This window comes from Netta rufina, assembly GCF_964035555.1.
Source record: "Netta rufina genome assembly, chromosome: 13".
Classification (NCBI taxonomy): Eukaryota; Metazoa; Chordata; class Aves; order Anseriformes; family Anatidae; genus Netta; species Netta rufina.
The window spans coordinates 12,315,127-12,327,627 of NC_140136.1; the positions used below are offsets into that span (position 1 = coordinate 12,315,127).

The window sequence follows — 12,501 nt, forward strand, 5'->3', positions numbered from 1 at the left end:
TTCCAGCGCTGCCTTCCATCCTCTGCTGACTTCACAAGCACCACGGAGAAACTGGAGGAGCCGAGCCCTGGAGAAAGTAAATCACTGTGGAAAAAATGTGCAGCTCTAATGGCAGAGCGAGGAGAAGCCCGCGTGCAAAATGGTCTGCAGCAGGCAGACAGCTCCAGGATGGGGTTGCTTATAATAACAGTCGGAGGGTTGTGTGTTCTGGGCTACAGTCTGACAGGCAGCTAATTTGTTGTGCCTTACTCTGTCCTGGAGCAGCAGAGGTTTGGGCACATGTGCTCGTGGTTTGGCCTGGTTCTCGTGTTTTTCCACTGAAGAGCTTTGGTATTTTTAGGCTGGAAGAGACGGATCTGTGCTGCGCTGGGAGGCGCAGAGCAGCCCTGTGCAGGCAGGAGAGGGAAATACAGAGACTGGAGGATGAGAACAAATACTGACACAACCCCCTGGGTGCAGCAGGAGCCACCATCCCTGGAAGGTGACCGAGTGGTCACAGCGTGGCTGGGGTTGAAGGAGAAAAGAGAGGGCTCCGAGCTCACGGGCTGCTGGCCTTTCCTTCGGACGTGCAGCCAGCAGATGGAGGGAGGACAGAAGCCAGCTCACGCAGCTCGGGCTGGGCTGGAGGAAGGGGTTCTCAGCGCTGCATGCGAGGCACTGATCCAAGCATTAGAAGTTCCTGAGACCCAGAATACCCTGAAAAGTGATTTTACTTGCTCCAGCTGGGCACACTGAACCTGCGAGGTGGGCTGGAAGTGCAGAGAGCACAGGGATGTGGTGACGAGAACCCAGCCCGGAGCTGCAGGGAGAGAGATGCGCAGAGGTTCCCAGACAGCAGTGAGTCCAGACCGTGGCACCTGCTCCAACTCTGATTTATTGAACATTACAAAATACTCTGCATATATTTTCACATTAAAACAATATTCTTGCAAATAAGATAATAAGTCTCGAGTCGTTTGTGGTGCCCATGGCTACATAAAACACTGACCCAGCTAGAGATTTAGTATGGCCCAATATCAGAAATCAAAACCAGAATAAGGCATACAAGAAATGCAAAACTATATAAAATCCTTTTAAAAACCTCATGCTCCAGCTGGTAGGACGGGTACTGAGCTCAGCCTTCGCTGAGCCTTGCTAGCAGTACCTGAGCTACACCACCTTGCCCGCCCTACGTTGGGCTCATTCACCCAGTGCATCTAAACATCCCCTTGGCACCTGCTGTCTCAGCACCCCCAGGTAGATGATCACACAGTTATTTGCTTGCTTTGGGCTTTTAACAGCCCAAAGCACCATTCTGCACAAAGAGGACATCCCCAACCCTCCCACATTGCCTGGACCGTGGGGTCTCCTGCGCCTGGCTGCCCTGCTGAGCTCCGAGCTGTTCTCGGGGACTGATTCTTGTCCCTTGGGGTCACAGCAGGAAAGGATCGCTGCGTGGGCCACCCGATCTCACCTCCTTCTCAGGAGGGACCCAGGGTGGCTGGGAGGCAGGTGTTGGGGACAGACCTTTGAAGATGCACTCAGCTTTTGCCCAGCTCCTGACCTACATTCACACCCACTGCTCACCCCCTCGTGCCGTGACCAGCCCCAGGCAACTGGAGGGACTGGGATGCAGGCAGGATGAACACCAAGGATGCTGTGCAGGGCCGCTGCCTCCCCACAAAGCCAGAAAGCTGAACACGGCAGCTACGGGGAGCACATCCAGACAAGAGGTGTGAGGCTGGCACAGCTGGTGGGGTGCTGGAACAGTTCCTGTGCGTACGCAGCCCGGCTCCCGGTGGAGCCAAGCCCCAGGAGCGCTGCTCCTAGTCCTGAGAAAGTCATGGCTTTGCCTCCACGGTGCCTCCAAAACCCAGGGGAGACACAGCTGCCCTGGAAAAGGAGTCGGTCTCTGGTCTCCCAGCTGAGGTCCGTGCATGCTCTGAGCAATCGGCCGCCTGGAAGCCGCCGGCTCAGTGCTGGGTGTGGGAGGATTGTTGTGCACCAGCCTCCTCCACAGAGCCAAGATCAGGCGCTCGCACCCACGAGCAGCCCCCAGCCAGGACCCCCACACCTCCAGGTGGCACAGCCGCAACGGCGTCAAGTCCGGCTGGGATCCCACCTCTGGGAGGAACATCTCCGGCCTCCCAGCACTGCGAGGATGCAGGAGGGAGACCAGAGAGGAAGAGCGAGGTCTGGGGGGCTGTGCCTCCCCGGGAGGATGAGGCTGGGACCTGCTACGGCAGCATCGAGCCCGTTTCTCCACCACCAGGAGGTGATGGAGCTCATGCAGGTGATGGACCATCAGCAGCCCCAGGAGCACCGGGCTCTCGGCCGCTCCTGGAGTTAGAGGAGACACACAGACAAAGCGAGAGGGCAGAGCAATCGGTGGGTCTCAGCCTGCCCCCAGCCCCTGCCCTGTCCGTGGCACGGCTCAGATGTGGCTGGCCCTGCTGAACATCAGCCGCCGGGGCTCGGCGGGGGGCAGCGCCCTGCCCTGCTCCTCTGAGGCCATCAAAGGCTGCAGCTCCTGCTGCTCCACGCCGTCCGGGCTGCTGTCGCTCAGCGACCTGCCGCTCTTCGAGACGTGGCTGGGGAACTGGAAGCAGGAGATCTGCTCCGGCATCGCCTGGCTCGCCGACTGGGGCTGCTCCTCCAGCACAGGGCAGGCGAAGCGCCTGTGCTGAGGTCCCGTCTCGATGCCCGGCGGGGAGGCGATGCTCTCCAGGGAGGAGATGCTTTGGTTCCACGCTTTCTGCATATCCACTGGCACGATTTTGGTGGTCTCCGAGGAGACGTAAACAGCCAGGTCAGCCTGGTCTCCTTTCCACGGCAGCTCCTTCTCTGCCAAGGTGGGCGATGGCGGGATGATGCAGGGGCTGGGGCAGACGTCCAGGCTGCCTGGGGACACAGAAACAAGGAGAGTGGAGGATATTGTGTGGCTCCTGCCCTCTCCCTGAGCCCTGCAAGCAACGACTGCCACTAAATGGGAGCCTTCCCAGCTGGTCCAGGGGTGCAAGAGCCACCAAGGAGGCTCTGCTGTGCCTCCAGGGCCACAGAGAAGAGTGATTCTCCTATCCATGCTCTGCTGACTTTGGTTTTGCACAGCCCAAGTTAGCTTTGCTCTGCAGGCGGAGGAAGGACGAGCTAGCCAAGCAGCTGTCCTGCTGGGCATGGGAGTGCCGGTGCCTACCAGGGGTGGCCTTTCCCTGCAGGACCTCATCGGTGGCTCGAGCGATGAACACGATCCCTTCGTCGTCCTCTCTTTCTGTCTCTGAGCTATCGCTCTCCTCCTCCTCGGAGCTGACCATCACCAGCACAGGAGCTGCAGCCAGACAGGGGGGTGCATGGGGACCGGGCACCCTGCAAACCAACCCCCTGCACCCACGGGAGAAGGACCTGGTGCCAGCACAACCCCACTGCTGCCGTGCCTCCGAGCTGGCAGTGGGCAGGCACAGCGTGCTGACCCCCTGCAGGACCCGGGGACCTGTCCTGCCACCAGCCTCACCTGCTTCCTGCCAGGGGACACCTCTGTGCGTCCTCCCGTTGGGTGCGTCGCTGGTCAGAGAGATGTCCTTCTGCAGAGCGAGAGGGACCTGGCTGGGACCTGCCCTGTGCAAACCCCGGCACTGTCCCCAGGTGGCCCTGAGCGTGCTTGGAAAAGAAACTTTCAGCTCCTCTGGGACTCGGGACCACATGGGGCAGCTCTGGCATGATGGGGACACTGGGACATGCAGCACCCATGCAGGTCCCATGCCATCTGGGCACCCACACAGGACGGAGATGAGGTGCTGGGGGGGGACTCCCCACTATCCCTGTTGTCTCTGGAGATGCCGAAGCCCTGCAGCACCTCATCCACCCCCTGCAGGACCTCTCAGGGAGGCCAAACCTCACAGCTAGTAGGGGAGCAGCAGTTTGGGGACCGCTTGCCTTCTTCCTGCCCTTTTCCTTCAGCCTGGCTTTGCTCTTGGAGGAGCAGATGTTGTGCTTGGTGGACTTGAAGGTCTCCAGGCGCCTCTTCATGTTCTGCCGGAAGATTTCTTTATCTTGGCGCTCTTGTTTATCTGGAGAGATGAAGTGACGGCTGTAGCTGGCCTTGTACTGGCCGAGGGAGAGGCAAAGAGACACAGGATGAGCAGCTGGCCCCACGCAGCATCCTCCATCCCCGCTCCTGCTGCGGGCGCCGTGGCCGGGGAGCACTCACCCGCCTGCGGGGCTTGTAGAGGCTCCCTCGCAGCACGTGGTGCATCGCGGCGTCCTCCTTGTCCCTCCGGCTCCGCACCGTGTCGATCACCTGCAGGTCCAGGCAGGCGCCGCTGCCGCTCTCCCTCCTAGGGCAGACAGAGCATCCCGATGGATCGAGCCCTCTCCAGAGAAGGGAGAGGCTGCAGGGGTCCTGCGAGCGCCGCCCGGGGGCTGGGGTTCGAGGGGGGAGCTCGTACTCACAGCAGGTTTGTGACCGACGACTCCGACATGGACGTGCGGCTGGGCATGGAGGGCAGCGCCAGCTTGGCGGCCGACAGCACGTGGCCACCCTGGGGGGGACAAGGATGGGCTGGGGGGGGTGAGCCCACCGCCACGGGCAGCCCGTGGGGACCACCACGCTGCCAGCCCCCTGCCCAGATCCCACCGCGTGTCCCCACCTGGTCCACAAAGCTGATGGCATCGCGGATGTTCAGCTTGTAGTAGACGTCCCAGATCTCGTCCCGCAGCCTGTAGGCAGATTTCCTCATCAGGAGCTGGCTCAGGTACTTCTTGTCGAACTGCTCCCACCTGGAGCGAAACAGAGACACGGGCGGTGGAGCACCCACAGCGGGCAGATGGACTCGATGGCCGGGGGACTTCTGCCCGTGCAAGGCCAAGAGTGTTCAAAATATGGTGAGAGCAGGCTGGGCACGCAGGAGCTGGCTGTGCCCAGGGACACACAGACAGGGGAGGGTGGGAGGGGACGGGACACGCTGCCACTTTATCCCCGAGCCAAGGGGAAGCCGGAGACCAGTTGGGAGCAGGGCAGGAGCTGGTGCAGCTGCCCAGCTGGAGCTTCCCCTCCGGGAAGCAGGCTCTCTGCATCCTTTTCCTGTTGTGACGCCGCAGATAAACACTACCAGGGTTTAACAGCTCCCTCCTCGGTGTCCTCCATCCATGGGGAGGCACAGTGCCGTTGTGGCCACCACGGTCCCGCAGCAGCTCCTCCACCCCCTCCACCTGATGGCCAGCGGAGCAAGACACTCACTTGTCCCGCCAGTAGTGGTAGCCGTGGTGTCCCACGATGTCCTCCACCGCCGCCAGGATGTGGTCGAAGGCCTTGAGGGAGGAGAAAAGGGTGAGAGAGGTGCAGAGAGACCCAGGGCTGAGCACACCCGGCCAAGCCGAGGCCATGCATCGCTCTCGCCCTGCCCAGGCAGTGTGGGGGGCACCTACGTGCTCGTGCAGCTCCTCGTTCAGCGTGGGCTTGTGGTGGTCACTGCGCTTCACCTTCAGCCACGTCACCAGAGGCTTGATGGTGAGGCCCTGGAATGGCAGGAGAGGGCAAGGGAAAGACTGGGAGGGCGAGAGGGTGCACGGCTGGGGCACGGGAGCAGAAGCAGCATGAAGTGACAGGGGACAGTGGCTGCGACAGCCGCGTGCACCACAACCAACCCAACCTGCTGTGCTTTGCACCTGGCTGATGGCCACCCTGGGGACCTGAAACCTGGAGGCTGTGTCCCATGATGTGCCCCTCCAGACCCCCAACCCCAGGCTCACATCCATCCATCCATCCATCCATCCATCCATCCATCCATCCATCCATCCATCCATCCATCCACGGTGCGGCTCCCCGCGGGCAGGGTGCCCGTCCTCACCTGCACGATGACCGTGAAGAACACCACCACGATGGTCGTTGCCACAAAGTAGTCCTTGGCTTTCACCTTGTCCCTGTCCAGCAGGATGACCAGGGCGAAGGCGACGGCTCCACGGAGGCCGCCATATGACATGACCACCTGGTCGATCCTATCCAGGGGGATGAGGCGAAAGCGATTGAGCACGTAGGTCTGGAGGACAACACCTGGGAAGAAGCAGGACATGAGCCTGGGACACGGGCTTGCTCCTGGAGGTGGGGCAAAGCCCAGGCCAGGAGCCATTCCTGGGGCGTACCCCTCTTTGGGATGAAAATGCTGGCCCAGCAGGACTGACTGACCCACAGCTCTGAAGAGCAGGATAAATAACAGGGTGCCCAGCACCAGCGCCGTGTCCCATGCCCACTTGGAGGTGTCCACAGCCGACATGCCCAGAAACATGAAGATGATGGTCTCTGAGCTGCTGGCCAGCGTCTTCATGGTGTACTTGACGGTGGTGCGGGACTTCTGGGAGATGTTGGCTTCCACGTACTTCTTGCAGCAGATCCCACAGAAGGTGACTCTGCAGAGGGGCAGAAGGAGCTGTCACGACCTCGTGGTGGGATGAGGAGTGGGTCTGGCCGCTTCTCAGAGCTTCAGCTTTGTTCTCCCAGCCCCCGGTACTCACGCCAGGATGGCGGAGAGCGAAACCATCTCAGCAGCCAGGTACGCGACGTAGGCCAGGAGGAAGACGAAGAGCGGCTCGATGATGCGCACGTGCTTGGTGAAGCGTGTGATCAGGGCCAGGAGGAAGGCGAAGAGCAGCCCCACGGCCGTGCCCCCCAGGCTCACCAGGAAGAAGGAGGCTGGGGGGAAGAGGCTGGATCGCACCCCTGGGGCAGGCCGCAAGGAGCAGGCCCCGCGCTCCCATCTGCATCCCCACCAGAGCATCCCCTGAGGATGGGTGATGGCTGGGACAGGCTCAGCACCAGCCCACGGTATGACAGTGCCCATGCTCGTCCCCGTGCCTCCATGCCAGAGGAAGAGGTGGAGGGGCTGGTGGGGCTCATACTCACCTACCCCCTTCACGTAGTCCGTGGCATGGATGTGCGCCGGGCCCAGCTCCACGAAAGAGTTGAAGACCTTGTAGAGCACCTGCAGGGAACGCAACGTCCTTTGGGGATGTCACCCAGCCTGGGGGATCCCCGTGGGCTGGGACATCTTTCACTACAGCAGGTTGCACAAAGCCACGTCCAATCTGACACCAAACCCCTCCAGGGATGGGGCACCCACAGCTTCACCGGGCAGCCCGTGCCGGTGCCTCGCCACCCTCATCATCATCAGGACATTGGGATCCCCCCTAGCTCCAACTCACCACGGTGACGGCGTCGTTCAGGAGGGACTCGCCAAACACGATGATGAAGAGGGTCTCGTTCACGTGGACCTCTTCAAAAACAGCCAGCACTGCCACCGGGTCCACAGCCGAGATGAGGCTGCCGAAGAGCAGGAAATCCATCAGCCCGGCTTCCACGCCTGGATCTGCTGGGACAGACGGATGGAGATGAGGCAGAGCATCCTCCCCAGAGCCCCTCTCAGTGGATAAGGTAAGGGTCAGGCCTGTCCCCCGTCCGCTCCTGGTGTCTCATCTGCCTCCCTGTGCTCTGAGGCCTCCCCGAGGGGCTGTGGGGCTTGGCTCATGAGGGGAACGGGGCCTGGCCATCCCCTTCGGTCGTTCCTCCGGGCTCAGAAGTGCTCAGAGGATGGCCTGGGCCAGCCAGGGCCAGCAGCTCAACCCGAGGACAGGGAACACGGCAGTGAGCCAGCAAAGCTAGCCAAGGTCGGTGACAAAAATAGCAAAGACATGAGTCAGCCCGGCACTGAGCAGGTCCCGTTCGTCCTCCACGCTCGCTGGTCCTGCCAGAACATCGCTCCCAAGCGCTGGGATCTCTGGGATCCACGCCAGGGCCGGGCAACGGGCTGTAGATTCAGGGTGCCTTGCATCCTCCCACCCAAATTTTGGAGATGTGGCCCACGCCAAGCAGCCCTCAGCACCCACCCATGAGCCCGGCCTGGTGCAGCCCCCAGAGCGCGGTGCCGGTGGTGAAGGAGTTCCAGAGTGTGCCCACCACCGCGTAGGTGAGGATGGCGCCGATGTTGTCGAAGAACAGCCGGCTGGGCATGAAGTAGCCCGAGTCGAGGACGATGGGGGGCAGGAGGAAGAGGAAGAACATGTTGGGCTCCAGCTGGTACTTGGCTTTCTTGGCCACGGCCAACACGATGCCCCCCAGGCCCAGCCCCAGCAGGATGAGGAGGCAGCTCTCCGGGACGACGGACGTCACCTTCCTGGACAGGTGGAAAACTAAAAGGAAAGGAAGAATGGGAACATCAGCCAAAGGAGCACACGGACAGAGCATCCTGGACCCACAGGAGCCACAAAAGGGTTGGCTGGTGCATGAGGGACCCCAGGGTGGGGACAACGGAGCACCTAAGAACGTTTTGTGGCCACGTGTGAGCAGAAGACCTTCTAGTTAGCTGGCCACAGGAAACCCCCAGGTCAGCACTGCAGCTCCCTCTGCTCCCAGGCCACTGCCAAACAAGCCAAGCAGCTGTGTATTTCACTTTTTTGGCCTCTGGTATCTGTGCTTAAAGGAGAACAGCCTCATGGAGCATGCTCACGGTGTCGCAAGCAGCGCTGGCTGCTGCTCAGGCATCCTGCTCACAGGGACGCGTTACCCCTCTCGGAGACGGGGATGCTCGGCCCTGGTGACGGGGTGACCTTGTTTGCAGCCGGCTGAGCACACAAGTGGAGCAGCACGAAAACCCCTGCAGCCTCCTTGCCAGAGCACCGGGTAACCTGCCTGCATGCAAAAATGAGGCGCGTGAGAGCTGCGCCGCCAGAGCTGCTTCCAGTAATCAGCTTATTCCATCTGAGGTTCGGAGCAGACCTTAAACTGCCACGAAATGGGAAGTGGTTTTTTGAAGCAAGCAGATCACGCCTTCGTATTCACGTATCAGCTCCGCAGCAATGAGCCTGACAGCAGGCACAAGCCCGGGGATGTCACTCCAGCCAGCACCGGGGACCTGCCCCACAGAGCAGCCTTGTCCCCACGGTGGTCCTGAGTAAACCCAAATTGTTCCAGCTTCTTGGCGACCCCAGGACCAGCCCCCTGTCCTCAGGCACCCAGCAGGTACAAGGGACATCAGAGCCTCCAAACCATCACTCAGCTGCATGCCCAGCCCTGCTGCCACCCCAGACCCCAGTCCCTAAAGCTCTCTGGCTGGCTGAGATGTGTGCGTGGCTTGTGCCAAGTAACCCACCAGAAGGAAAGCTGTGTTGTGGTCCCACACCAACCCTACAACACAGCTCCTCCTCTCCTTGGGAGACGCCCATGGACGGACCACAGGTCTACCTAGCCCAGGGTCTTGTCTCTAGTGGAGTAAACCTAAAGGAGCTCAGCTTCCATGTCTCTGCTGCTCGTGCCCTCTGCTCTGAATGCCTCCCAGTCCTGCTCCATCCTGCCTGGGGCCAGTCCCGGTGTCCCTGAGATGCGGACACCTTGAGCACCGAGGTCAGGGCCTCCTGATGCTCCTTACTCCTTTCCTAACACCTCCTGGTGAATCTGCATTCCTTCACTGAAGCGGGGCCCTGAATTAATTCAACATCTGAGATCTACTTCCTAAGCAGAAACAACAGCTCGGAGCCCTCTGCCAGCCATGCAGGACAAGGGCTGTTCCTCTTGCTGACACCTTCGCAGTGACCTGCACACCTCCTTGGCACAGCCACCCCGGGGAGCCCCGGCACTGCCCCAGGAGGGGCAGAGTGGTGGTACTGGGATGGTGCTGACATGGGGACCCTCCAGGCACAGCCAGAAGAGCTCTGCAAACCTCTATTCACCTTCCACACACAGTAGACTGCCCCAGCTGGCCGGAGAGCTGCAGAGATGCCGTGGGGACGTGGGAGGGCTTGCAGCTGCCACCAGTCCCTCTGCCCCCAGCACCAAAATAACAGGCAAAGAAGGGAGCAGCATCGGTGGGAGAAACCCTGCCTGCACAGCCGGGGCACGGGAATGCTGGAGGCTTCATTTGCTCTGCACGCTGCCGCCCTCACAAGCGAATCCCAGCACACGAGCTCCTCTGCAGCACGGGCGCAGCGAGCGGGGACGGGTGGCAGGAGCTCTAATTTTACACCCGCTAGTCAAGAATTTCAGCATTAACGTTCCCACAGCAACGGTAACTTAGCCACATGTGAATTAACTTCAGGGCCATAATCCGCGCTGCTCGAGAAATCCACAGCATGGGATGTGCCAGCGGGAGGACTCGGGGACAAACCCTGCTCCATCCCTGCAGCGCCCGGGGTGCCAGCGGGGACGGAGAGGAAACCAGTAAGAGATGCTTGTGCTGGAAGCACTGGGGCTGAGGGACCACGTGCTGCAAGGAGAAGAGGTGGCGACCTGCAGGAATGCTGCTGGGTGGAAAAATGCCCGTTTGCTGCCAACCCGTAGGGGCCCAGCAGCACTTTCCATGGGTGCAGAGCAGTTTGGGGGCGATGCTTATCATCATTTCCTCTTTTTGCTCTTTCCCCAGAGCAAACAGAGCTAGAGAGGCCGCAAAGCCCGGATGACGCCTCGCTGTGCAGGAAGGCAACACCCAAAGCGGTTTTCTCCGCCCCGGGCATTTGCTCTCTGCTGGCTCGGGGCACCCCAGCATCATGACGGCTTCCAAGAACAAGAGCCTCCAGTGTCACTTCCCCACCACACGGAGCCGGGGCCGCTTCCTCCCCTGCAGTCACAGGGCTGTGAGCTGGCAGCCCAGCACCGCAGCGGCTCTTCAGCACCAGCCCGCGCCCTGCACCCAGGGGACCCTCGTCCCCACGTCCCCAACCTCCTCCGGCGCCCACCAAGGCACTCTGGGGACAGCAGGTGCCACCTCGGGGGGGTTGGTGGCCCTCCTTGCTGCTGGCTAGGAGCACAGGGGGGGATGTGACAGCCTGGAGCTGTGGGACACCTGGCTGGCGTGTCACCACGGCCACCAAGCAGGGGATGGCAGTGCCCACCGAGGGCGTATGGGGTGGCAGCAGCTCGGCTTGTGGCATGGGGAGGGGAAGGCGTCAAGGGAAGCCCAAAGAGAGCTTGCTTTTAGATGTCTGAAAACAAGAAGCAGAGTGAGGACTGCTTTCTCTGCTCTTCTGCAGGAGAGGCGCGCTCAGCAGCTGGAGGTGGCACAGCCGCCGGCAGAGGGTTGTATTTTTAAGCTCATGGCGTGCCTTAATTTATTCCTTGCGGAGCTTTAGCTCTTCCCTGCAAGAAGGCCGCAGGAGGAGAGGAGCGCGAGGTCGAAACCCGTGGTTTTGGTGATGCTGGGGGCAGGCAGAGGCCGGCTGGCGGTGACAGCTACGGTCTGCCCTGTGCCCTGGGAGCTCCCACTGGTGCCCAGCTGCCCAGAGACCTCCGTGCCCAGCTCCCAGCCCGCATTTCCTCCTGATGGCAGAGCCGGCACCAAACTCAGAGCGTGCCCACTCCCCATGCCCGCTCCTACGGCTGTGCCCCAAGGAGGACACCCGTGCCCAAGGTCACCAGTTTGCCCCTGGAGCCCACTCAGTGCCCACCAAGCCCACGTAGCTCCGGAGGGACCCGGCACCTCCAAACCCATCCCGGTGCTGGGGACGTGGCCTCGCTCCCAGCCCCACCAGCACCTCCCAGCCCCACCGCACCTCCTGGCCGCTGGCTCCCCGTTGCTGTGCGACCCTCTCCGTCCCCCATCATCACACCCTCCGCGGGCCACCACCGTGCCCTGTGCCATCGCAGGGCAACGAGCATCACCCCCTCGCCCCGCTGCCCCCCGCGGCCACCCCTTCTCGCCCCGGGACCCCCGGAGCCGCCTCCCTCGGCGCGCAGCCGGTGAGCGGGGCTCGGGGACCGCGGGGCCGGCACTCACCGATCTTGGCCAAGCTGGCCACCAGGATCCAGGCGGCCACCAGGCACGGCACCTGCACCTCCTGCCACTGCCACCGCAGCAGCTCGGCCCCCGCCGGGGGAGCGGCGGGGCCGGGGGAGGCCGCGGGGCCGGCCGGGGGATGCATGGCCCCGGCGCTCCGCCGCTCCGCCGCGATGCCGGCCCCGCCGCGACGTCACCGGCAACGGCGGGGGACAGAGCCCGGCCCCCCCCACCGCCCCCGGGACCGCCCAGCCCCGCCCCGGTGCCGCCCCCCCCTCCCCGCCCCGGTCCCCCCCTTTCGCATCCCTCGGTGTCCCCGCTCTGCCCGAGTCCCCCCCCCAGCCGGTGCCCTCCTGCGGCACCCCGATGGATTCCGGGGCTCGGGGGGGGGGCAGCCTGGGGGCACCGAGATGGGGGGCCCCGGGGGCACCACGGCCACAGGGTGCCGGCGGGTGGGGTGCCCCTGCCCCTCTGCGCCCCCGGCTGGGTGCTGGGAACAGCAGCGGGCTCCCCAGGGCGGGGTGGGTGTGGGCACCCCGGGGAGCCCAGGGAAGGGGCGTGAGATGCTGGAGGGCCCGGAGCCTCCCTGCAATTAGGGAGGGGAGGCCAGGAGCTGGGACCCTCAGCTGGGGCGCAGCAGCCAAGGGGACCCCATCCATGGCTGCGTGAGGGCGAGGGGCAGCGGGCACCAAGTGGAGCTCAGGAGGTTCCCCCTGCACATCAGGACGTGTTTCTGCCCTGTGCACAGGCACAGGTCACCCAGAGGGGCCGT

At 62.6% G+C, this 12,501-nt stretch overlaps 1 protein-coding gene across 2 annotated transcripts; it reads right to left on the reverse strand.

Annotated features, from left to right (window-relative positions):
- Positions 1-903: 903 nt before the first annotated feature.
- Positions 904-11,874, reverse strand: SLC9A5 (solute carrier family 9 member A5; the record flags this gene model as incomplete). 2 transcript variants are annotated; one of them, XM_084294429.1, is made up of 16 exons in its annotated part: positions 904-2,880; positions 3,173-3,304; positions 3,488-3,557; positions 3,910-4,080; positions 4,184-4,310; positions 4,426-4,514; positions 4,623-4,752; positions 5,213-5,283; positions 5,401-5,490; positions 5,823-6,025; positions 6,158-6,378; positions 6,484-6,661; positions 6,872-6,950; positions 7,171-7,334; positions 7,852-8,154; positions 11,730-11,874. In XM_084294429.1, 16 exons carry the CDS (start codon positions 11,872-11,874, stop codon positions 2,414-2,416), a joined length of 2,640 nt encoding a protein of 879 aa, XP_084150555.1. In that variant the 3' UTR covers positions 904-2,413. The 2 variants fall into 2 exon arrangements, with proteins under 2 accessions (XP_084150555.1, XP_084150556.1); XM_084294430.1 differs by having other exon boundaries at positions 3,479-3,557.
- Between the last annotated feature and the right edge of the window lie 627 nt (positions 11,875-12,501).